We start from the raw sequence: 27,074 nt of genomic DNA on the forward strand, positions 1-27,074 counted from the left end.
CTTTAACTTCAGTTGAATATCAACTATGAACCAGTATTTTCTCCTTTGAAAATAAAACACATATACAGACTACCTATATTTAAAAACGTTCATGAAAACTTTGGTGCATGTACTTAATAATTAATATGACAGGAAACACTGAAATAATTGTCATAAAATACTGTTTACTTAATGTAATTTTACATAGTTGCATTTGCATATTGCAATTCAAAAACCCTAAATTAATTATCCTTTGACCTTTACCAAACATGTACAATCACATTCTGCAAGATAAATTCAGTGAAGTTGTTTTATCTGTTACACTATGATACTTGCATGTCCTCACACAATACACAAACACAGAAGATTATGTATACAAATTTTAATCGAGACTGGGACTATTTAGTTTTGTCGTACGATACCTTAAAATCCAACACATTTTAAAGGCTGCAAATGAGACTGCGGAATAAAAGTGAATCTTTGCTTTTATTATTGATTATGAAAATGAACAGGCACCTATTACATGGAGCTTGCACATCCCAGAACAAAATGTCAAATATAAATAACACACCCTCATTAGCGTTGATCACTCACAACAACCTGCAAGCTAAGAGTTCAAACCACATTGAAAAGGAAAACAAAATAAAAATAAAATAAAGTGTCACATCCAAACCCTTGTAACGTATTCAGTTGCAAGTTTTTCAAATCTCTACTGCTCTACCTGTGTCCCCCACATGAATGCTGTTGTGACTGCACTGACACAATTTTAGTTTTAGACTGACCGTCCTTTACTCACAGCACAGTGGCGGTACACAAGATCATTACAATGAGGTTAATAATAATAATCCTTTAAAAAAAAAAAAATCATTGGTTAAATAGACTACTTTTAAGTTATCAATGTAGTTCTGAGATAGCAAGTGTGCTGTGGTAATCTCCTCTACGGAGTAGAGAATCATCACATTCACCCGAGATCATTCAAGAAACTCAGCTAGACCCTGGAGAGGAAAAAAAAGGAAAAACAACACAAACAAACCAATGATGGAAAAATTCAAGTATCTCTGACTGGATGGCGATAAACATCTCTATAGGAATGGAGTGATTACAGTCTTAAATGACAAAGAGCATCTGGAGGTTTGTTATGTCCATCCAATAAACCAGTATAATAAGTTATGGAAAGACTTAAAGTTGTCACAATGTCTGATGCCAATAAGAAAAAGTAGGGTTTAAAACTGCATGCATCCCCACTGTAAAACTACATAACATTTTATTTTAACCAACAGAAGTATTTGCTGCCAACTGTACACATCTTAATTAACAAAAGATGCAGATTTATATCCAATAAAATAAAGCACTCCTATTATCATTCTGCTATAAAGTAAATGCATCCTCTGCTAATTTTGTTTTCACATCATCCAACAATTCCAAGATGTATATACAATAGTTTCAGACATGTTATCAGTTTAAAACAGAACAGTCTCTTTTGGTGAAAATATAGTTAAATTCAAAATATTTAAATCGGTATCTTTTTAGAGGTGACCTCTTTATTGAAAAAAGTACCTGAGCCAAAAACTCTGACCAGGGGAATCACAAAACCCTCGTCCGTACGACTCTCCTTTTTATCATTCATTTACGTTCTGAAGATGAAACAAAGATTTAAATTAAATAACACATACAAAAAAAAACTCAATATACTGACCCATCAAAACAGCCTCCCCCTTTCAAAGTATCAGCGAGTTGAAAAGTACAAAAAAAAGAGTCAAGACATTTAAAAGATTAAAGCATGAGTTTAAAAAAAAGAAGAAAAGCAGTATCTTACAAATAATAACAATGGATCACTCAATGGTCTCTCATAGACATTCTTTAAATAGAAGAGGTCACTGCGCTTTCTCCAAGGCTGGTCTAGTGAACACTACACGAGCACAGCCTATGAGGAGATCTGTCTTATTCCTGTGCCACCTTTCTGTCAAACAGCAGGAAGAAGTGCAACCAGGTCTCGCGTTGGAAGATGAAGGAGAAAATGTGTGTAATTTTGATACAGTGGTTACAAATTAAAACCCTTTAAACCTGAAAAATATACGGAGGACTGCTTACAAAACAACTGCACGTTGAGGAGAATGAACTAATAGTGCCTTTTCTTAATAGATACTTTCACAGTGCATATTAGAATATATTTTTTTTAAAAAAAAAAAAAAAAAAACAGATGAAGCATTTCCTTGGGGTTATTATGGTGGTCCGATCCCTTCCAGAAAACGATTCAATTTGGATTTCTCTTTGCAGGCCCAAGCATGCATCCATCAGTTATTATTGCACAACACGAGGACCTTAAAATGCACCCATACACAAAGGAAAAGGAACAATAATGATCTTCTAACAGGAATTATAAATAATCTCACTCCGAATCCACCTTGCTTGTTTGTTTGCTCCCCACGTTTCTAATTCTCCGCTGAAAAAAAAAAGGTCCTTCTTGGGTGCATTTGAACTTTCGATTATTTCTCTATTATACAACCAACTAAAACATGCATCCATCTGTCTGGGGTGGGGGGGGGGGGTGCAGTCAAGAGCCTCCAGCGCATGGTGTCCACTGTTCCAGTCAAAGGTCAGAGCTCAAAGACTGAATGATTAAAAAGTGCTTTTTTATGTAGGTCAGTAGGGCTTCTTTCTTGTACGATTATTACAAAGTTTGTACATTAGCATGTATCGTCTGTAAAAGCAAAACAAAAAAGTTTTTTTTTTTTTTTTTTAATCATGACATCGTAATCAGCCAAATACAGATTATGTAAAAGGAGATATGTGAAAGTAAAACACTCACCGTGATACCACCATTTTGTCTTCTTTGGATTTTTGTTACACGTTCTTACATAAAACGAATTATCAGGCGGTCGTCTCTGCGGGGGAAAAACAACAACAAAACAATCATTTCATTTTAGAATTCAACAGTCATCACACTAAATTATTCTATATGTTTTAATCCCCCCCAGATATCCCAGGGCGAGTACCTTTTCTTTGCAGCTGGACAACATGCTGATAATGCTAAGACAAACGGATTGCACTGAGAGGGCGGGCGACCAATCCTCCGTTAGAATAGATAGACAGATGTGACCGTTGCTATACACATGAGGATGGACAGGTATATTCTCTCCTGTGAACATTACCTGCAACAAAGGACACAAAGGCACAAGATAGGTTAATGACTGTGTCGTAACAATAAGCCTGTGTAGGTGGTGAATGTAAACGTATCAGATTATTTCTTATGTTTAACAATAAAGTGGTATAACTTGGGACATAATGAGTCAAGATTATGTGAGATTTTTGGAATGGAAAATAGTGACACTTGTAGTATAAGCTTATGCTAAGCTCTCTACAGCGACATGGGGCTTTGGGATTAGGACAGGGGGGCTGTGCTCGGCCGAGAGAGGATGAGAGAGAATAGGAAGACATAAGGATCAGGGGTTATTCGCCATTAAAATGGTGCAAGATTTAGGGCTAACTGGGGAAGTGGGGGAGGAGAGGAACTCAAGGGTGTAGTTCTTAACCCTTGGTAAATTGCTGTGGGAATAATACACAACTCCTTATATGGACATCCTGGGGTGTATGTTTATAGGTGTCATCTTCAGGCTTTACATGTGTTTTTTTGTCTTCTTGTGTGTTGTTGAGTCAAAGTTTTGATACATTTTCCAAATTTGAGAAATTCAATCAGATTTTAAACACTTTCGTACTTTTTTGCTCAGATGTGTTCATTCTTATCACCTCTGTATATACATTTTAACATGGTATTGGAAAAAAAAGCAGTCTAAATGCTCTGTGGTCTAAGGGTTAAATATAAATAAGGGAAATAAAAGAGGGTAATGATGGATAAGAATGGACTGAGGCACTGTGGCACCAGATACAGCCTCATAGGGGGAGAGTGCAGGCTTCAAGTGACAGGACTGACTTTACACTCAGAACATAAAGCTTTAAGCAAAACATAAAATATTTACAAGTGGACAGGCACATGAGGTACCCTAATTGTTCTTTTTCCTCTGTCACTTTCATATTACAGTTACTGTTTATTTGTTATTTTGCAAAAACTGCTGGACATGTTGTTGCTTGTCAATCCTATCTATCCAAACTTGGTGGGAGGGTCCGGTATGGCCCAAGGAAGAACCGATTCCGTGTGAAACCCATTGAGAAATGTACCAATTAAATGTTGTTGTGAAGTTGCTCATAAGTGTCATTATCATTAAAGAACAAGCTTATTCGTGTACTCTCTGAGAGCCCTCTTCTTTAGAGCTGAAATAATTATTCATGAACTACGTTAATCTGAACCTATGGGAAAACTGATCAGCAGGTTCACTGATATAGGCCCTGGCCATTGTTTCACTCATATATGCTTTAAAACTTCTCACGTTTTTTCATTTACAAAAATATGCTGACAAAAACAATTACTCAAGAGCCTATTTGCTGGAAAAAAAGTCATTTAATTTAAGTTATTGTAATAGGAGTTAGTGTTGTCTTCACGCAATTAATGAAGGAGAGTCCAAAGAGGACCACTTTGAAAGCCTGTCCTACCTATATGGGATGATCACAGCTAAGTAGCAAAGTTTATCTAATTTTGTCTTCACCGCCTCATTCTCTATTTTTAGCTCGGAAGGATCTTGATGAGTGAACCAGGAAGCACTGACAGACTGGAGTGGAGTGGCAGCTTTCTGCTGGAGTCTGTCAGTGGTTCCTGCTTGCAGTGTTTACAAGATAGTTTCATTCATTACAACAACAGTAAAGCCAGTGTGATGTGCTTGTTCCGGGAATCAACAGAGAGAGAATAGATGACTGTTTAGACAGGTATTTCGTTTTTGAGTTAAATATTAAACCTCTGTACTACGAAATAATCTCCCTCTCTACGAGGATATGTAACTTACAAGTAAACGGTCGTCCACTTCCACAGTTCATTTCTGAGACAACAAAACACACCACTGCTCGATTTAGTACAAAGACCAGTCTTTCACTAGAGTTATAAAAGTTGAGGTAAATATTGCTGTATATAATGGACACAAGTGAATTAATAGGATTGTCCTACAGTTGCAATTGGGCCTCTGTTCAGGGAATGCTGCAAAGACTCACTTTATGATTTTTCAGACAGGGAAAAACTTTCACTTTCAGCCACATACATGCAGTGAGTAACATTCTGCTTACCTGAGGTGAATCAAAGGGATATCGACTACTAAATTTGAAAAGCAACTGAAATTTCTCTCCTTCGTACAGTGTTCCAGTTGCTCCCTCCATATCTACAATCCACCTAGGGGGGGAAAAAGCACAACATTTAAATATTAAACATCTGACTTAAACGATACCAATCACCCAAAATAAGTTTTCAGATTTAAAAAATGCCATTTAGATCACATTTTAAAATGAGTAATTATTAGACAGACATTTGAAAAGACCAAACAAGATAATTATTTATTTTTCTTTATTTTTTCTTTATTTTTTGAGGCAACTTTAAGGCTCATCTGTTACAAGATTTTATCTTTTTTTGTTTTTAAATAATGGAACAAGTAAAACCAGAGTGAAGTCAAGTATTTTCACTTTCTTTTACTTCCTTGTAGTGTGAAGTGAAGTACTGTATTCCAACCACTTTTGGATGTAATGTCAACTCATACAACCCGTGTATATGTATGTCTTCAATAAACCTAACGTAATAGACCTTTTCACAGCACATATTTTTAACATTAAATGGTCGGGAAAAACATGGTTTTACTAGTAACATTAATTCGGGTTCCACCCAGGTTTATGAGCCAGAATCATATGACTGTTCAAGTACATAACTTTTTATTTTAAACTGCATACATATTTCCTGTTTTTTCTGGATGTGTTCCAATAAAGCAATTCATTTACAGTGTGGTCATGAGAGCATAGCTAAAACAACAAATGAAATGGTCTTAGACTACAATCAAAGTCTGAGCTGCCAATGCTGCAGTTAGTGCGTAATGTTTTTAATCGGACTCATTCAAGTGGCATTCAATGCTTGGGTTATGACACACGGATTAGTATTAATGTGATACTCTATTGATCCAGTGGATGAATCTATTTTTGCCCGTGTAGCCCGATGACAAAATTGTGCTGACAGAGCCATAAGGGATCCTGGGCCCTGTCCCGATTGGCAGATGACTGCGAAAACAAAGGCTTGGTTTGGAGAGTGTAACTTATAAAAAGAAACAATGTGCAAAAATGTATATTAATGATTAATGTATTACCTCACTCTTCCCTTCCAAGTGTATTGGAAAACATATGAAATGTTCAGTTACCATGTAAACAATGTTTAGTTTATCCATTATGTAAAAATAGAGTGTTGTTTTGAAAATGTCAGCCTCTGGAGAGCTGACTAATGACAAACAACAATTCATATGATCGTGTGACGGTACACTTTTCTGTACATATTAATGAGGTAAGTATCATTATTTTTGGCCTGCAAACATGAAGCGAATAGTCAATAATTAAATTGTCAAACCTTTTGATGCAAAGCAAATTTTCTGGTTCCGTCGCTCCATAAGAGATCATTAAAACTGAATAATTTTGGTCTTTGAACAAACAAGCCTGCTATATATTCAAGTCCAGGCATGAACATTGATGTGCATCACAGAAACCTCAGAGGTGAAGCACAAGAAACAGTGATGGCAGCATCACAATCTCTGACCTACTTTCTAATAGACAAGCAATGCAGATACTAAAGAGACATGTGGATGTTTTTCAGGTTTATCGCCTTGTGCCTCACTTGGAGCCCAGGGCACAAGATCATTTAGGCCATCATACGAGGTCAGTCCTCTTTGAAAACATCACCATGCTCTATTTCCCACCAGGAATTGAAGCTTAAAGGGAAGCAATATATATATATATACATACACATGACGGTGAATTACACCTGATGCAACCCACCCCAAACACAGGCAAAGGCTCCAAGGACAATGTGCTCAACTTGCTCAAATTCCCCATAGCCTGGTGATTATATGATCCAGTCAACAAAAATAACTTACAGCTTATTGCTGTATACATGCAAAAAGGATAATGTAATTAAATAATACAGCACTGAGAGGCAGCGTAACACATAAATAAAAGTTATACTCCTAATAACAATGTCATCTTATCATGGTCACATCTTCACAGCATTATCACCAGGGGAGGCTTGTTCCAGTGTTTGGCAAAGGTTAGCTTAATGGTCAACTATTTGTACCTTACTACAATTTGTGTGATAAAAAAAAAAACACAAATCCCTACTTCACAGTGACAGAGAGTCAACCCAGACTTGAAGAGTTATTTTGATGTGTGAGTTGACAACAAAGGACACACCCATGCATACCACAACAAAGTTATGGACGCAGAAGCCAGCGGAACTGGTTCGGGGACTTGTCAGTGAGAAAACACGTGTAACATCCACTGAGCCTGACCAAGTCCTTGTTACCCAATCAGACATGCCAAAACAATGGCTTTTTCATTGCTACAATGCTGTTTTAAAGTCTCAGGTGAGTTCACTCATCCAGGTAAGGATGAGTGAGGACAAAAAGAAAGGCAGCAATGCTAAAGGAAAATGTGGTGAATCCAGTAAAAGATGACAGCTACAATCTTTCCTATGTCAGATTCTTAGCAAGAGTATTCATGTGCATCGAAGGGAACACCAAGACAGAAAGGTCAGTTAAGCAGCCACTGATCCTTGCTACCCTAAGCCAACTCCTACATGCCAGCCGTTAAATATTTTATGGATGAATAGTGACACTGTGCATTAGAACACTCTACTGAGGGGCCAGAGCAGCCAGCCTGTCACTTGAATCATCCAGATTTCTCTTGTACGGTCGGTCACTGCTGAAGCTACAAGAGCTTTGTGTCTTTACACCTCTTGCCTGGTGATATTGCAACAGTTGCCTTTACCAGTTACCACAGTGTTAACCCATAGTGATGAAACAAGCCATGTGGGATTTGTGTTTATTCACATGTGGAAACATTCTCCAATGAATACTATACGCGTCTCACTGTTTACCGTGTTTTAAAAAAGCAGACAATGAGGATTAAATGAGTCAAACACTCACTGTGTGATGGTGTTCTGTACACTTTTTTCATTGAGCGTCATTCCTGGGGGTGGATCATTTTGAAGGGCTAATAATTCCTTTTGTAGCCTTTTCTGTTGAAGAAGACACAAACTCAAATGTTAAAATATATATACACATCAACTATATGAGAGGGTTTAGAAGGACAGAAGGAAAGAAGGCAAAGGACAAAGAAGGATGCAAAGCGCCACAGTACAAACGTCACATCAACAATAACAAGGAAATAGGAAACACAAACTAGCAAGTTCGACATTTTGGAAATATATATTTTCAGGAATGAATTGAAAACAACCAAACTAACACAAGGATACAAAATATGTTCGCGAGTGTCGTCTAATGACGTCGCGTTTGTGGCTAAAGTAATAAAAGACAAACTCCCACATCCTGAATTATTTAACGCGTTTCTTAAGAGTATAAAACAAAACCGAGTAATAGCAGACGAAACGATAAGTATTCGATGTTGGCAACAAACCGTATTCATTGCTCGTGAAGGTTTGTGTCTTTATCAGCAGAGGCAAATCTCTCATCGTGAAACCGATGCACCTGTTCCGTCGAGAAGCAAACTGCAACTGCTCAATCTGCGCACCGTCTCGTTAGCTAGCTAACGTTCACGTCAGCTACACGGAAATCACACGGACGTCATTTAATGACATCACTTTCTACGAGTTGTCATCAGCGTGTTGCTGCGAATAAACCATACAACACACAACCGTGCCGAGTCCTACATTTATTCTCCGGAAAGCTGGCTTCTGTGTTCGCCTCGACTTAGTGCTGTTGATGGTGATGATGGGCTAGTTGGGTTGCTAGCACAGAGCCTAACGCTAGACCAGAACACTTTACGACAGATGTCACGGCTTTTACCTCGATGTCATTGCCGATTTAAACAGATGCACGTACGTAAACAAAGTGGCGAATAAACTACCATGAAAGCCAACTATGGAGGTGAGGTAATTTGCAAATATGTGATCGCTGTCAATTGTATTCTTACCTGCATCGACGCCATGATGGAAACCCCCCTGCCCCGCATCAGCGCAGAGTGGAGGACTGTACGTCAACGAGTCACGTGGGACAAGTTGTTTTTGTCTCGAGCATAAACGGAGTATATTTAATTTCTACACATGAATTTCATAAAACAAAGAAAGAATAAAAGGCTGACATTTTTTGCCTTTTAATTATTAAAATATTACGCACTGGTCCGTTATTATCAGTTGTTATATATGAGTATATATTTTTTGTGTTTGTGTGTTTGCATTTTGGTGATCTGAAAGTATTTTTATTTGTATTCCTTGGAACATCAAACCTGCCAAGGGACTACAAGCAGAAATATGTCCCAGGCTACAACCTGGCATATTCATATTTTAATGTTTAGTAAAATGCATTGTCCCTTTCCTTATATTATAATAATAATAATAATAATAATAATATTATCACAGTATAACACATGATATGTTATATACTCTTTGAAGTTTAAGGCACAAGAAGCCCAAGTGAACTGTAGTTTGACTAAGGCGCCTTATGTTTCCTAGACAAAACATAAATCTTCAAAACAGGGATACAGATAAGATAACGCATATCAGCTCGAACTTGACATTTAACCTTATTTAAACGGTCAGGAAATTAATGTTGTCAATTCCTTCTGTGCGAATCAAAAGAGCCTGCATTGAATAACATTCTATCCTATAAAAGAGGCTTTAAATGTAGCAGTGTTTATAGTCACATCGTCCACATTACAGACTTACCACTTAGTGTCCTTGGAAAAATCAAAAACATCTTCTACTAATTGATTTAATGGGGATTACTGGAACTGCTTAACCACAAAACACATCTTCCCACTCATATTCGATTCTTCTGAGACTTGCCAAGAAGAAGCATACCATAATGTGACAGTTGTTCTTCGTTTGTGTTTTGGTCATATTCAGAACAAGTATTGGAAATACATGACAAGTAAATGATCTGAAATTCTACCTTCAAAGAGCACTTTTCTCATCTTGAACCAGTCAAAGCTGCTACACTACAGTTTTGCCATTTAATCATCAGTGCTCTACCATTTAGCCTTGGTCAAGTAAAAAAGTAATCAAACCATCCCCACAAATTACCATATTCAGTAAACCTGAAGCTGATAGAATCTGGATTTCTAAAGGTTCCATTGTTACAAAAAAACAGCAAGTGCCAACAAAGTGTTCACCAAACAGGTATTTTATTAAGATGGAGGTGAAGAATGATTTCTGGGCAGGGGACACATTTATCACATTCTTGGGAAAGGGATGCAGTCTGCCATATCCTTTTATTTTATTAAAACAGAATTATTTAATACTAATAAAATTCAGAGGGAAAGCCAGGTGCAAAAGAAACTTTTCATTTTTATATGATCATTCATGTTTCATACGATGTACATGGCAAAACAAGTTAAATATTAAAAAAAAAAAAAAAAATCCAAAAATGTTTTTAGCTTCTACATTATGTTTTGTAACTTTAGCAATCCAAGAAGTTTGCAGCCATGAGCAGTTCCAGTGCGATCTCAGGAGCGATGGGGAATTCAGGTATTTCTGTGGAGCTGTTGGTGTAACGGACCTTGTAGGTGAAATACATGCAGACCTTGGACAAGACGTGAGATGGAATCTCCCTGAAGTTCACTTCATTGGTTTCATTCTCAGCAAACTGACCTGCAGGTGAAGAGTTAACAATAGGTTTCAAGAGTAAATAATGTTGTTGCATACATTATGACAGTTCTCAAACTCACACAATTCATTAAATATGTTTAAATAACCTGTCCAGGCAGTAGCTACAAATAATAGGGGCTTCAGGCTAAAATACGACGTCAGAAGCCCATGACGGGGGGATTCAGGCTGTCTATCACAACAATATGAATTAAAAAGGAACAGAATTGTTGTATGGGGGGAGCATAGCGCCAACAAGTAGAGGCAAGATTAAACATCTACTATATACCTCAACTTTAACGAGCAGCCATAAATCTCAAGAAAATGAATAATAATCACCACATTTTCAAAGCATTAGAAAAGGTTTATGGAGAAAATGGGTTGGCATTTGCTGCTATAAAAACAAAGCACAGTGGGGTGAGCCATTGTATTTGGCTATCAGTGTATTTTGCGGTGAATATGTAAATTAATAATAATAATAATAATAATAATGATGCTGCATTATATTTGAAGGCACCTTTCAAGACACTCATGGTCTACATTAACTAGGTTGACAAATGAATACTAACATACTAAAATACAATTGACAAAGCATGTTTGACATACATAGGATTGGCAGCATTACCAGTGTAACTGGTTCCATGATGAGAGATTTGACTCGGTGTAAATATTGGTGAAGTTGCATGTTGCGGCTGAATATCCCTCACCCCACCATTCACAGTGTGTTGGAAAATATATGTATTTATACAATCAGATGATTGTTCACTGATAAATACAATTAAGTATAATTGTTTTATCTCCAATTTATGCCAAATGAAAATGATGAGCTTTGAAATTGAAAATATGTTGAAGGTTAAACAGATAAAAAATGATGGCAATATTCTTATGGGTGCTTTTTACAAATTACTTGTATTACGTTCTCACCTGGCCCACTCAACATGGCTTTTATGGTTCCAGACGTCAATGCATGTTCTCTTTTCACTATGAATTCATGGCCATCTGAAGAGATTAACTTCACATACATGGCATCTGGCCCTTCACAGCCACCATAGGTTCTTTCTTCACCATCTGTGAAACAGACGGACAATCTTAAACAGGTGCGAGACAGATACCTCAGCGGCACACATATTTGTCATTAATTGAAGTAAAAGTGGTGACTAAACCGACTCCGATGAACATGTTAAATGATGTACGTTTTGCTTTTTTTTTAAAATCACTTACCCATACTGTCCACGAATTTCTACCAATCCTGTAAGAGAGCATATAAAAATGACCAACCATCGAATAAACTCAGTTTAACCAGTTTAGTCCAAGGCTATACTGAGTTTAGCTCAAAGCAATTACGTTTAAATTAATATAACCATTAGCAAATGACTGAGTTTATTTTTAGCAGCATCCGCGTCATATCAACACTATGTGAAGTATAATGCACCGGGTGCACCAGCTATCGTTGACATACATCTAAACACTTACCTCATCTACACAGCAAACATCTTAAACAACATTTTCACTCTATAAAATGCTTGCGGCAAATTATTGCTCTCTTAGCATTAGCTTGTGTCGGCTAGCGAGCAAACGCCTAACCTAATAAACGATATTTGTTTCTTTTCTTTTTTACAGTGTTTAGAGCTCATGTCATAAGAACTGCCAGATCCATTTGGACATACAACAACCAATAATATAACGGTAACATCGTTTCTTACCACTCGGGAATGGAATGTCGAGTAGTGATTGGGTTTCAGCTAAAGTTAGCCACCAGACTGCTACTACCCGGAACCAGTTTGTGTGAGCAACACGCCTTCCGCGATATATTTCTTCCGTGCGGTTCCACTTGCAGAGAGAAACGGTTCCTCTTCATCTTACCATTGTGAGTTAGAGGACTTCGGGGACACGCTGGTGAGGGTTGGACAAATATCGAACATTACTCAGACCAGATAAATTTTGAAGAGTCTCTTATTTCAAAGTGTTTGTTATAATGGTTAATGTTAGATAAAAGCAAAAAAATAAAATAAATCCCGAACGTTGTGTGACGTTTTGCAATACATAATAATAAATCGAAGCGCCTACTTTGTTGTTATTTTTTTTACTTATATTTACACTGATTGATTTCAAAATGTTTATCAAGAGTTTCGATGACATGCCGAATCCACACTGGTTATTTTAGCGATGACATTGTCTCATTAACCCTGTAGAGGGCGCCATGTTTCGGCTTATTTTCCGTGACTGGCACCAGTGCCTGTGATGCACGAGAGCAGGTGCTGATTGGGCATGACAGAGACATTTTGCAGACCCATAAAACTGGATTAAAGAAAGAATGAGAGAACGAGAAACAGAAGACTTGCTCCACTGCACCACCATCTTATATTTAACACTATCCAGTCCAGTTAGTAAAACAAATGATTTGAAAAGTTTTAAAGTGCAGGATCAGTGTTGCTTGTGAATCGTGGATATAAACAAATAAATAAAAGCACACCTGTTCCAAACTAGAATCAAGTTTGTTTTGTGTAACAACAACAAAACATTAGAGTTCTCCAACTGGTAGTGGTGGCTGTGCTTCTTAGAAAATTGAGAAATGGCCACACACTGTACTCACGGTCAGGTTCATAGTTCTTTCATGTGGTAAAAGTGATGACTATTGAAATCTGAGGCCTCCGAATTGAAGCAGAGGTATTTGAGCTATGACACTAGAGCACGGTACTGAGTGTGGCTTCAGGTTGTGCTTTCTGACCAACAGGTGCTCTCTGGATGACTCGGACTTGGACTTGGAAAAAAGTAAGGATTTATTTACTTATCCACCCCCCTCCTCCTCCTCCCTTTGCATTCTTGTTCACTTACTCACAGATGTAAGACATCCATAACTGACTCACAGGTGAGACAAAGGAGTCCATTTTTCCCCCAGGATGCTCTGTGAGTGGAGGCTTACACGGCCGGGGTTGACATCTGACCTGGTATTTCTCTTACAGTAATACCAGGTTTAGCAATGCTGTCAGTTTGTGTTCCAGAAAGTTCCTGTAGCCTCCTGCCTGGTGACCGCGCGTGCTGCCTGTCAACTCTCAAACACACACACACACACACACACAAACACACACACACACACACACACACACACAACCAAAAACAATCACTGACCTTCCAGTCCTCCATTACACCATTAGTGCTCATGATCAGAGCGGGTGGGTGACGGGAGCCGCTTTGATGTCTCTCTGATACGACCCACCCCACTGCAGCTGCTCTCAGCTCTATTTTGGGGAGGCTGCTGTGGGCCCTTAGAACGTGGCCTCCCTAACACACACACACACACACACACACACACATGCAAACACAATATATGCAAACACGCTTGTCATTCCGAGTGATATCATCCATCCCTTCAACACATCAATTGTGCGATTCCTCGGATTTCACTTGCTTGCGCACTCGCACAACACAGGGTCTGTGCTATAAAATGGTGGCCTTTGTCCAATTTTAAGTTTGTTGGAGTAATTAATTAAATATTGATGTCTGTTTGGCATCCAACACATTTAAAATGTGTGTCCTTCAGAGTGGTTTACATACTACTACGATGGCATATGAGCGGTCATGTTCATGAGGTGCATAAGTGGTTCAAACATTTCCACCCCCCACTTGATCAACATTAATGATTAAAAAGTTACGCGACAGTTGGTATGTTGTGGTCTGTTTAGTAGACTACACTCTTAGAAATAAAGGGTTCCAAAAGGGTTCTTCTACAAGGGCTGAGGTTCTACCTGGACCAATTTGCCTCTAAAAAAAACCTTTCCCGAAGACAGGGGTTTTCAAGGGTTCTTGGTTACACTAATGGTTCCATGGTTCAATTTGATCCAGAGAACCATTTGAAACCCATTTCCTGAATAAAGGGTTTTAAAAGGGTTCTTGGTGGAACCCAAAGGTTCTACCTGGAGCCAAAAAGAGTTCTCCTATGAGGACAAGCTGAATAACCTTATATGGTTTTACACCATTTTTAGCCCTTTTATTTCTAAGAGTGTAGGAGAACCCTTTTGGCTCCAGGTAGAACCTTTTTATAAAGGGTTCCACCAAGAACCATTTTTAAACCCTTTATTGAGGAAAGGGGTTTTAAAGGGTTCTCTGGATCAAAATGGTTCTTACTGGGACCATTAGTGTTACCAAGAACCGTTGAAGCAAATGGTTCCAGGTAGAACCTCAGCCCTTATAGAAGGACCCTTTTGGAACCCTCATTTCTAAGAGTGTATGGGGACAAGCCGAAGAACCTTATATGGTTCTACTTAGCACTTTTATTTCTAAGAGTGTATGACCAACAATAACGCCAGCCTCACACATTTTTTCCTCCAAGCTGGTCAAATGTCAACACATTGGATCAGTTTATCAGTTTGTCAGCCTGAATAAAACCAGGTCAGCATGATTGGGAAAGATGGGGGTGGTGGGGGAATGTCTCAATGCATCTCTTCTCTGAAAAGAGGGTAAGGCTTGTCACAATGAATTTGAGGGGACTGTCCCTTTAGTGTGCAGTGAGCTACTGTGCCTTGCTATTCTTATGTGAGTCCTATAATCTCAGGAACTGATGCTGGAGAGGAACCACAGCAACCCATGACACGTCACCTACACTCTATGAAATAAAAGTGCTAAGTAGAACCATAAGGTTCTTCGGCTTGTCCTCATAGGTGAACCCTTTTTGGCTCCAGGTAGAACCTTTTTATAAAGGTTCCACCTGAAACCCTTTTGGAGGGTTCCACCAAGAACCCTTTTAAAACCCTTTATTCAGGAAAGGGGTTTTAAATGGTTCTCTGGATCAAAATGGTTCTTAAGGGGAAACATTAGTGTTACCAAGAACCCTTGAAAAACCCTTTCTTTGGGGAAAGGGTTTTTCAGAAGCAAATGGTTCCAGGTAGAACCTCAACCCCTGTTGAAGGTCCCTTTTGGAACCCTTATTTCTAAGTGTACAATTCTGTTGATGTAAAATAATGATGTGTTATATATATGTTTAATTAATACATTATTCTTAATCAAGTTAAATTTGTTTTATGTTGCCATAAACCAAATGATCTTATAAAAATCATAAATGACACATGTAGTGAGTGAGTTGACTCAGTCAGTGGTTAATCGGGTGTTTTGTTCCATAATAAAAAGAATCACAGGTAGCACAGGCACTTATCAAATTATGTCCAATGAGTCATAAAGAAATAATGGCAGACTTGTTTCATGAAAAGGTTTTGGAAAATAACTGTTGTGAAGGTATTAACACAATGCAGTATGAGTCACTGAAGTGTACCATAATTATTACTATTATTATTATTATTATTATTGTCATTTTTGATACAGCCATAAACAGCACACCCTGCAACACAGCGATGAGTCAAAGCTATACCAACTTCAACAAACAAGATTCCTTTGTCTTTCTATCTCGTTGTTTTTCTTGTATTATTATTTATTTTTACACTTACATTTAATTCAAACGTACGATGTATGCTTTCAAATGTTATTACGGGCATTTAAGTGGATTTGACAGCAATTTACTTTCAATAGCCGAAGGCTAATAAGGCCTCAGATGTCGGCTCGGTGATGAATCACCCTACATAGCGCAAATCTAAAATGTCATCTTCATCCACATGACACTAGATCAACAGTCTTGTTGAAACTGCGCACCAGTGATTTGTGTCTCTTCTTTCCGTCGTCCACGCACTTGCATCGAACAAACAGATGAAGAAAACTGTGTTTAAATGACAAGGTGCAGATTAATAGTTTACTTAAGATGACAGAGTGATTGCCGCATGGCTTTATAAGATTTGTCAATGTAAATATAACCGATGAAGTGATGCTAAGCTAAGCTATCTATGCAAGGCATGGAAAGGGGATCTGCTTAATACTGATGTCTTAGCAACAGTTTTGAAAAACGCTGGCCACAGATATCCTCTCACTGCTTACTAGCCTGAATCCAATTTTAGAAGCACAACCAAGCTGCGTTTGAGGCACAAGGTGGAAGCTTGGACTCAGAGAGAGAGAGAGAAGTTAAATATACACATACAAACTAATGCTTTCATCTTGTATGGCAGACTTAAAATACTTATAAAATCATTATTAAAATCTTAGTTGATCTAACCTTCACTGTTACTAACACTGTAAGTTATGTATATAAGGCATACTTTCCGGGATATCAAATTAAAATCAACTAAATGCAGTATATAAAAATGGAAATAATTAAAATAAATCACAGTTTAGAAATGTATGTGCACATTTGTCTTTTAATCAGCCTTACTTTACAGTGCAGTTTTTCCTTTCCTTTATTATCGTGTTTGCATATCAAGTATTGAGTCCTCTCTTATTATGACTAATTAAATCAGAAATGACCCAAATCAGAATGCATTAAATGTTTAATAACCTCTTTTACATTTTTGCTTATGCAAAAATGCTTTCGGTAGCTGTGGAAACTTCCAAAGCGGCTGGCAAGTTCACCCAAAGGTGAACGGGAATCATTTCAGAGGTAAAGGTCCACCATGAATCAAAAGTAAATACACGTCAGACATATCAGGGTTTCCTGTTTCGCTGTTGTCACTCTCACCGAAAGTAAATTCACACGGCTCCATGGTACAGCCATGTTTTTCTGAAATATGAATTGTGAATTCTTCACTTAGGTCAGAATTATAGCAGTTGCAGATATAGAATTTGCGAAATGGCCTCTAAGAGTGTCGAACACACTTATAAGGTTTGGGTTTATATTTGTCCAGGACTGCTTGTACAGTCAAATCTTGTCCAGCGTGCAGTGCGATATCAGAATAGTAACAGAGATATTCTATACTATTACTGACAAGTTCGGCTTCACCTAGGGGGGTTTTAAGTGCCAGGATTATACACAACCCAGAATCTTCCTTTCCAATCTGCATTTGTTAATTTTAAAACTGCAACATAAACATAATTAACGGACATGTCTTTCATATAATGTAATGTAATGTAAATTAACTCCACAACCAAACATTCTACAATAAAAGACAGTGACATGAGACAGATCCCTGCAGGTTCTGCAGTGTCTGCGGCCGTCAGGGCCAGAGGCCACAACAAGTGCATGACACGTCGTAGCCGTTTTTCTGGCAGGTGCCGCTGCTGGCGAAACTCGACACTAATCCACGGCCGATCAGCGGGTGGAAACAGTACAAACTGACCCAAGACAAACTGGGGCACCTGCCTGCGCTCGCCGCCACTAACGTGGGCGACCCCAGCGAAGAGACTTTGATTTCATGCCGGGACTTTTCCCCCCGGATCTCATTAGGAGAAGGTCACCGTGAGGCCACCGTTTGCTATTGGGAGGCGAAGCACAGATGAGACGACGAACCTCAGACGTACAGAGAAGAGATCATGAGACTGGAATTTAAATCAGTCTTATGAGACAAGTGTGCATCCATCTGCAGATCTTATGTCAGTGCGACTGTATCTCCTATAATGAGAGGCTTTGTGGGGAAAAAAAAACAAAAGCACGTTGCATAAGCTGTGGTGTATTATTCATATCATGTTGTGAATGATTTATACTATAAAATAAAATAAATATGTGTTAAAGTCTTGGGTGCAGGGGTATAAAAAATACCAGAAATGTAGTTGAACGAGGCATAACATCTTTATTGTTATACACATAACTTGATCTCCAATGACTTTGCACAAATCAGTGGGGCAACATGAACCTTGAGATATCAAAAGTCTCCTGCAGTTCCTCGTTATGTCCTAAAATACTCAAACAAGTACATCTGCCTTTCATATCCCCAAATGGTACATACAGTACAACCAATTAGAAATAAAGATTTTTTTTGTTTTTCCACCTTCAAACATTATCATATGTGCATCACGTTACCAATTACAAACAAAGTTATATTCATTGTCAAAATACAGGTGTGCAAATTGTTAGAAAAATACCAACTCATACCAGATTCTGGATTGTGCTCTGTAAAAATCCTTACAAATAGTATATAATAATCTATATATAAACATCTCCAACATGCAATGTTGCATTTCAGAAAAATATCCCATACACAGGCTGTTCAGTGAAACCCTCTGACACTCCAGTCCTCACCATGCTTATGTGAAGACGGAGTAAACAAAGAAAAAGAGGGCAAAGAAGGGCAATCATTTCATGTTTCGTCACTTTATTTTCTTGGTCTGCTTTTTACTGTAAATATTTGAGCAGTTTTCTATAAGTTATAAGGACACATTGCAAACACCCAACCGGCATTCCATAAATGTAATGTGCTGCTTATTTTGTGACAGAAAATCTACTGTAGTCATGTCGTACTGCAGCGAACAAATCCATAGCCATATTAAAGCCCTTTTTTTTTTTTTTTTTTTTTTTTAAATATGATGATTAGCGTTCACAAACACATCATTTGTACAATTTAACGTATAAATAATTTATCTTGGTTGTCGATGACAGTTCACGTCAACCGTATAAATAACCACTTTTAAATCAAATAAATTCATGCCATACTCGCAACAAAGACTACAAACAGCGACGATGAAGCAAGTTAAAGGCATGACTGAGGAGATGACGACAGTCAAGTGTCCCCCTCGCACAACAAAGTTAAGACAAGGATGGCATCCCTTTCCTCCCCCCCCTTCCTCATCTTTATCCGAGGTAAACAGTAGTACTGTTAAAGACTTTTTAAAGGCGTTTCTCCCCCCACCCCCCGAGGCCTCAACCTGAATAAATTTAACTTAAACCATCCACAAGACTATTCTAGACCAGTCTCATAAGCATGTAAGCACTTCTAGAAGCAGCTGCATGAAATGAACTTTTGCATTTTAAAAGTATATTAAACGAATGAAAGCAAAGAACAGAATGAAAGAATTCAAGGCATGAAATTATCATCCTTCTATTTTAATAAATAACAGACATAAGACATTTGCTACTTCAGTCTCGACCTCCCCTTTAAACACGATGCCAGCTGGTAATCACCACCTTCTCCAGTCAAGCATATTCAAATTGTTTGACTAAATAAATGGAACATAGGATTTTTATAATAGTACAATCCCATTTTGGCAAAAAATATAGTAGCTTTCCTTTGAAAATAGACATATTGCACGTTCAGGAACGTGTAACGTGTAATGTCACGTTACAGCTCACTTAGTTAGAAATGAGTAAAATTTGAAAAAAAACGAAAGGGAAAACAAATGAATTTACTCATTCCAAGATGAGAAATTTCCTTTTCAACTACAAGCGTATGACTGCAGGTAACCAACAATCAGAGAACCACAGTGAACAAGAGAGCTACAGTAGAACAGAAAACAAAACAAATGTTAAAACTGTACCATGCATGGGGAGTGTTTCAAAGCAGTGTATCCTGGGTAACAATGGACCGCGCTCGAGAAAGCAGGGGTAGTATTTGGGTTAACTGAGTAAGACTGGCTAGTGACCGTGCTAGCACTGACTGCCGGCAACGGCCATGCCCAGTTTCTCATTGCAAGAGGGGTGTGAAGCCCAGAAAATGCTCCGAACACCCGAGCACGCTCCCGCTGCGAATGTCCTCATTGCCTCCCCGGTCGCCAGGCTCACATCTCCCCATCAAAACGTCAGATGGCAAAATAGAAAGGCAGCTGTTTGCTCCCGTCATCTAAAAGTGCATCTCCACACTCTTCTCCTCCAACAAAGTCCGCCAGCCCACCGCTATCTCTGCCAAGGCAGTGGACTTCAGAGACCAGTGCTTGGATCAGCACCCGCGTGGGTTTCAATTACTTCTTTTTTCTGACCGTGTACGTTTGGTTGCATGTTTAAACTTTTTTTTTTTTTTTTTTTTTTTTGTATTTTGATCTCACTAGACACAACATTTCACCTCAGCTTTTACAGAAGCCAAAGTGGTGCTAATACACGGGGCTGGCCCTTTAAGAAGACCCATAACAGGTTGGTGTTAGTGATGCCTTCCTCGAGATTCTCTCCGGTGTCACGCTGATTCCCAAACACCTATGGCCACCCCCGTGTCTCACTGGCGCCATTTTCATTTTTCCAGGCCGGTGATGCAACTGTGCCAGTTGCCATGGCTTCACTGCAACATAAAAGATTGTTTGGATTTAATTGGCTGCCTTACACATTTCACACACACTAGGCAAAGAAGACAGGCGGCTTAGTCTTAAAAAAAAAAAAAGAAATCAGGAAAATAAAAGAACTTACCAGAGAAACAGCATCATCATGTCAGAAAATGGACAAATATAATTGCAAGGCCAATATTCAACAGCATTACCATAGCAACAAGGATTGAGTTAGGACCCTGCAAAAAATAACATTATGATAAAGATCAGATATCACATAACAATCCACAACAACTGCTGCCAGTGTCTCTGCTCACAAATCATATCAATTAAGTGGAATGTCAACACATTGGAGACTAACACCAATCTCTCATGCTTTTAGAATTTAGCTTTTTTTAAGAAACCAATGAGATTGAATGAGAACTAAATTAGATTTTGTCTCTTCAAAATCTTTTCCTTTTACTTACTCTTTCTTCTGCATTTTCTGCAATCTCCATACTGGCTTTCTTTGTGTCTGCGAGGCTCTTTGGCTTTAGGGAATCCTGCTTCCTGAGTTTCTGGTCGCCCTTGCTCTCCCGTATGGAGGCTGGCTTAGGAGTGGGGGTGCTAAAGGACCTGGGGGGTGGTGGGGGCATACGTGCCAAGGCCAGGGCACTAGGCTCTTCCTCTATATCCTCCTCTGGGTCTGGGGGTAGAGGGATCTTTGTTGGGGTCTTGACGTAGTAACTGTGGTACTGGGTGTGGAGCTGACCGTTGACTGGAATTGCAGGAGGTTGCGGAGGAGGAGGAGGAGCAGATGTTTGGGTAGGCTGCTGAATCTTAGACGGTTTAGGTGGAGCCTCGACATGCACATGAGAACTTTTGGGGCCATCAGTGACGGGCAGCCTCTCTTCTTTACTGGGCTTTCTATTAGATCGCTCATCCTTACTGGTCTTATGACTCGACTTCTCTTCTTTGCTCGTCTTGCCTGAAGGTTTTTCCTCTTTACTGATTTTGCGGTTGTTGCTGTTGGAGACCTGACCTTTCTTCTTGCTGGAGTGGGGTGAGGGGGGAGGTGTGGCCACAGGACTGGTCACCGGAGAGTGGGGGGGAGTTGTACCTTTGCGGTAAAAGTGAGGAGAATCTCTCGGGGAGCTGTCCTTCTTTTCAACAGGAACCTCTTTAATCTCTACAGGCCCCTTTAACTGTTGGTTTATGTAGTCAGGTCCTGCAGGAGACACAGAGGTGAAACACATAAACATCATAGATAATCTACACATTTCTGTTATGTTCCATTATGTTAAGTTACGTATAAGTTCCTGCGAATCCCGCGAGTTCCTTTCCCACCGTGTAACAGCTCGTGAGAAATAGCCTGCTCATTCTGGTTGATTTGATGTGTTGCCGAAAACGACTGATACACTTTAATGCCTGTGGTGTATGTAAAATATAAGCCAACTCTCTTGGCACAAACATGGCACATAAGAATATGAGCTCGTCTGGCTCTTTCTAAAAGTAGCAAAACTTGCCATTTATCAACTCTGAAGCTTAATAATTAACATGCCACACACGATAGCGTGTATTGAAATGTGAAAATTAAAGTCACTGAACTCGAAAACTTTGGAAAAGGTAAGACTGAACCTGTTTTGACTGGAAATAGAAGTGTTTTGCTTAAAGGTGCATTATGTAATAAATCTAAAGCAACTGGCCATAAAATCCTCCTAATATGTCACAGAGACTCAGGAATAATGTTCATATAACAAACTGAACTCACCAACAACAACAGTACAGCCAAAATATTTGCATTAAAAAAAATATTTTGCAGACTGCAAATCATGTTTATGTTTTGAAATCATGTTTTGGCATGTGGCGCCACCTACCGCCGTCTACCAATCATTGCAGTCAGTAGAGTCTCAGCTGCCGAGCAACCACGGGTTGCCAGTTACGTCAAAAAACGTAACCTAAAAGACCTTGGTATTTTGAATTTGAATGTAGTCACCGTTTTTGGCCACATTCTTACATATGGCACCTTTAAGTGAACCATTAATTTAGTCTAGCTTCAGATTTATAGTTATTTACAAAAACGGGACTATTGATATTAATTAAATGAGGTATGTGGTAATTTGTCATTTCTGGAGGCTGCATTCAAGATCCAGGAATGTGCTCTATTTAGTTACCTTTGCACAGATTGTTCCCTGTTTTTTGTCTAATGCATGGGCTATTTCTCAAATTTCCCGAAGAGATTTCTGGAAATACCTTCAAAATATTGGAATGCGTTGAGAAAAATTCACGCTTTGTGCTGTGTGACTCAGCATGAGATGCACAAGCTACACCTGCTTCACTCACACATACAGTAGACTAACTGCACCGCCAACATTCAAATTCCCTTCATATGAGGTTCAGGCTCAGTTCAATGATGACAAGGTTGCGGAAAAAATGCTAATGATATTCTGAAATGTCTTATCCAGCCACTGTCTAGGAGGAGCTCGATTAAAACTAAATCTGGCCCGAAGCGTAGTTACTTTTAATGAAATATTCATGAATCAACATTATACATGCAATCATACTGCAAAGACTGAAGGAGGAGGGGAGTCGGAGAGAAACAGACTGATTAATGCAGTGTCACATACACCATTTCAAAAAGGAAGCCTCCTCTGAAGGCTCATCACCGCTCAGCAATCGACCAACATGTCTGCACAGCTGAAAAGTCAAACTGAGAGACACTGATGCCTTTTTTTGTCCCTCCTTACTCTCCATCAGATGTTTATAGACCGTCGTAAGGTGATTGATTTTTCATTATGGACATTAGGTCTTCTAATGTGCGAGCAATGGAGCCTGAATCTGAATGTAAATGTTTTTTTGTTTTTTTTTTGCATGTGATAAAACAATTATGCTCAATCTTTTCCTTTGTTCTGCACCAAATTAATATTTATTGGTGACATCGGGCTCTTTGTTTGCTTGTTTTTGTTTCAGTTTGCCTAAATTAGACGGTGTCACAGTGACTAAGACCGGGACAATGCTGCTTTGTTTGTCTGGCATGAGCAGAAAGAGATCCTCTGCATTTCATTTGGCCAATTTGAATGACAGAAAAAACAATGGAGACAATATATTTTACATGTGGAGGGTGATTTTTTTTCTTCTTTTTTTAAAACAGGATTTCTCCCATTTCTGACTATTCTCCTGCATAATAAGGTCATCTTACACTTATCTACTCATGTAGCTTTGATAGAGTTGTTACTTCATTTTGCAAGGCGTATCTTATAATACACAAAGGGTGAATTCCAATTCCTTGCTTCACCCTCAATCTTAACCCTCAATCTCAAAAATGCCCGCTCCCGCTAGTGCAAGTGCTGTCCCGATTCTCAGAAAAATTAAGTTGAGGGGCGAGTTTAAGGGCCGTATCCTTCTCAATATTGAGATTTTCCGAGACCACCCTTGGGAGCAAGGGCTACCCAGAATGCTTTGCGTGTTTTCACAACGAGTACGCTACAAATTAAGTATTTTCTTTGTTAATAGAGATATAAAAATTATGAAAACCATTGTATTATCTTAGTTTAGGCCCATATTATGGATTACTGACGTCATTGTTGCGTAACATTTATTTTTATTTTACGATCTTTTGTCAATAGCCGGCCGGTGCGGACAAGCGATCGTTTGCTATGGTTTACTTTTCAATAAGCCGTGGTGTGTGGTAACTGTCAGCTGAATATGTTCGTGGTTGTGGTATTTGTATGAGTATCATCTTATAACTAACTGACAACCTAATGACTTGACTGACAAACGGATCGTAATAAATAATCGTGACGTAAATGTGTTCTTCTTCTTCTTTTTTGGAGTTGACAGACTGGACGCAGCTTTCGCGTTATTCTGCCCCCTACAGTTGAAGACGTATCTGCATTTAAGGGGTGTCCCATTTCTAAGTGACGAAATAACCCTCAACACTTGGTTTTGAGGGCCAGTTAAGATTAAGGGTTGAGCTTGAGGGTTAAGATTGAGGGTTAAGATAGGAATTGGAATTCGCCCAAACACTAAATAATATTTGTTTAGATTTCATACTTATCATAGGAACAATTATGCAAACATTAAATCCAGTGGAGTACGAGTACATCCAATCAACATCAATGCAAACAGCCTTACCATGTAATCTTTTGGGTCTCAGTACGAGTAAGCCCAAAGTACTTTTCAGCTGCATGGCATTCCTAAATAGTTTCATATCTGCAACAACCTATAAGACCCACTACAAAGAGATGGGGCGGACATTTGAACATCTGCGGCGGCTTAATGTATCTGCCGAGCTTAATTTCACACCATAACTCAATAAGAGTTAAGGCTCTATGGGTGGGCCAGAGCAGTTTCTCGTCGTTTGGGGACAGATTCCTGTGACCTGGTTCCAGGCATTTTCTGAATGGTTCCTCTCTGCACAAAAACACCAGCGTCACTCAGTCACAACCGAACGTCAACGGCATCTCCGCACACACGTTAAATCCGACAAAATCGCATTCAAAAGTGCCTCGTCGTAAATGTTGCACACTATTTCAACACATTTTATAGCATGCGTGGATCCATTTGGGTAGAGTGAGTGAAGATTTATTATCTATAATCTACAGAGGAATCCTGTAAGGTCAGCTGGAACATGCACTGGGGACTAAATTACCCCAATGGCTGTGGTGTTTCTTTCATCTGAACACTGAGTCTGCAGCCCTCTAAAGAGGGTCACTAAAATAGGCCAAGGATAGTATTAGTCATGACCAAGACAGAAATACTCGACACACAAACCCAGAATTACAAATCTGAATTTCAGCAATTAGTTTAATCTTGTTTTGTTGTTATGTTCATATATCATGATGTTCATTCTGAACAAAAGATGGTACGTTGTAATTTAACATCTCCTCTCTTAGTTTCATTGAAATAAAATACTTGTTTTAGTTTAAGCTGCAGGTTGAAAATTCTGCTCTTATCTGTCACACATTTTCTGCTCCAGTGCACAGAGGCAATTCTAGAGTCTGTAGGGGCCCCAAGCAAAAATTCCCAGGGGGCCCTTCCAACCAGTGTTCATCACCATTATGTTATAAATAATCTGACACCAACGAAAAATGTATGAGTTCAGAATTATTATTTTTTTCAAAATGAATGAAATAACATGGAAAAACCTTGTCATTAAAAAGTATGTGAAAATATAAATGTAAAATAAAATACTGTAAATAGCCTTTAAAAACTATATAAACTTAGAAAAAAAATACCTTACACTGTTAAGAATCCACATTATAAAACAATATAAATAAATAGAACAATAAAATACTGTAAATAACTGAGAAAAAAAAAACTATATATATATAACTATATATAAACTGAGTAAAAAAGATATGCATTACACTGCAAATAATCCTCTTCATTTTCTAACTTGCAGAACGATAACTTCACAGGTTAAAGTGAGGTGGGGCCCCTTTAGGGAGGTTTCCTACTGAAATGTCATTGCAAATTGCCCATTGTTGTTTAAGGGGGACGGGGAGGCGGCTGGTCACAGCACGTTTCAGTAAAAACAGCCCTCAGGCTCCGAGTGTCGGGGGCCCCCTATCCGCTCCGGGCCCCAAGCAGTTGCCTGCCTTGTCTGTTCACAAGCTGTGCCTCTGCCAGTGCACCCCAACTGACTTTATTATATGATACATTCTGTGTATTGTGAGGGAAATATAGCAGGTGTGGTCATCACATCTTTGTTACCTTCATAATCTACTATTCTGAGACACAACATTCAAAGGACACTCAACATCTTCAGCCCAAACAGGAAATAACATTTTTCTTCACCATCTGAATCTTGCATTTCATGATGAGCTGACAATCAAACGCTGACCCAAGGCTGTCACTGTTCTGTGATTGATGACAGGTCTTATCTGCCACCTTGGCTTTACATCCTTGTCAGATTCACAGAGCAGTTAGCAGGGACATACAGTAAATATAGCTAGATTTCCTTTGGCAAGGAAACAACGTAATAAATCACGTCTTCTGTGAGTGGTACTGAATTTTATTTTATTTTTTTCTGGTTTCTTGTCTTTGCTTATAATGCATTTGGTGGTGCTTTATTCATTTATACTCTAGTATTCTCTGTTCAGTGTGGGCTGTGGTCCCAGCGTGTTGTCTACACGTTGGTATTTAAGATCCGTGACTTAATTTGTAGATTTTTAGATTTGCTTTTCTGTCCCCTCCTACTCACGCTGGCAGATGGGTGGGGGTGGTGCCATTGGCAGGACGCAAATGCGGTCGCCCAGATCACATCTACGAGTGGAGCACGCACATATACATTTGCACTGACACAAACAAAGCTATGCAAATGTAACATGGCCCCCATTGTCTTTGTCCTTTATTTATCAGTGGCCACATGCAAAGACAAGCGTGCAAGGCG

General features: G+C 38.8%; 3 protein-coding genes across 3 annotated transcripts in view; all 3 read right to left on the minus strand.

The window, feature by feature from the left end:
• Positions 1–446: 446 nt before the first annotated feature.
• ube2wb (ubiquitin conjugating enzyme E2 Wb) lies at positions 447–9,049 on the minus strand. Its single transcript, XM_083901418.1, has 6 exons — positions 9,037–9,049; positions 8,031–8,122; positions 5,149–5,251; positions 2,976–3,131; positions 2,789–2,864; positions 447–2,680 (listed from the first exon to the last, which is right to left on the minus strand). The coding sequence occupies exons 1-6, from the start codon at positions 9,040–9,042 to the stop codon at positions 2,667–2,669; spliced, it is 447 nt and encodes a 148-aa protein (XP_083757544.1). The 5' UTR covers positions 9,043–9,049; the 3' UTR covers positions 447–2,666.
• A 1,184-nt stretch (positions 9,050–10,233) lies between these two features.
• eloca (elongin C paralog a) lies at positions 10,234–12,515 on the minus strand. The gene is made up of 4 exons (XM_083901864.1): positions 12,409–12,515; positions 11,927–11,954; positions 11,630–11,773; positions 10,234–10,711 (listed from the first exon to the last, which is right to left on the minus strand). The coding sequence occupies exons 2-4, from the start codon at positions 11,928–11,930 to the stop codon at positions 10,521–10,523; spliced, it is 339 nt and encodes a 112-aa protein (XP_083757990.1). The 5' UTR covers positions 11,931–11,954; positions 12,409–12,515; the 3' UTR covers positions 10,234–10,520.
• Positions 12,516–18,976: 6,461 nt separating this feature from the next.
• LOC310937456 (junctophilin-1-like) overlaps positions 18,977–27,074 on the minus strand; it is a 31,051-nt gene continuing 22,953 nt past the window's right edge. Inside the window, exons 5-7 of the mRNA XM_083901736.1 lie at positions 21,169–21,908; positions 20,844–20,940; positions 18,977–20,718 (exon numbers count right to left, since the gene is read on the minus strand). Of these exons, the coding sequence (XP_083757862.1) occupies positions 20,860–20,940; positions 21,169–21,908 (821 nt within the window). The 3' untranslated portion in view covers positions 18,977–20,718; positions 20,844–20,859. The remainder of the gene's footprint in view (positions 20,719–20,843; positions 20,941–21,168; positions 21,909–27,074) is intronic.

Source organism: Microchirus variegatus, assembly GCF_963457635.1.
Source record: "Microchirus variegatus genome assembly, chromosome: 15".
Classification (NCBI taxonomy): domain Eukaryota; kingdom Metazoa; phylum Chordata; class Actinopteri; order Pleuronectiformes; family Soleidae; genus Microchirus; species Microchirus variegatus.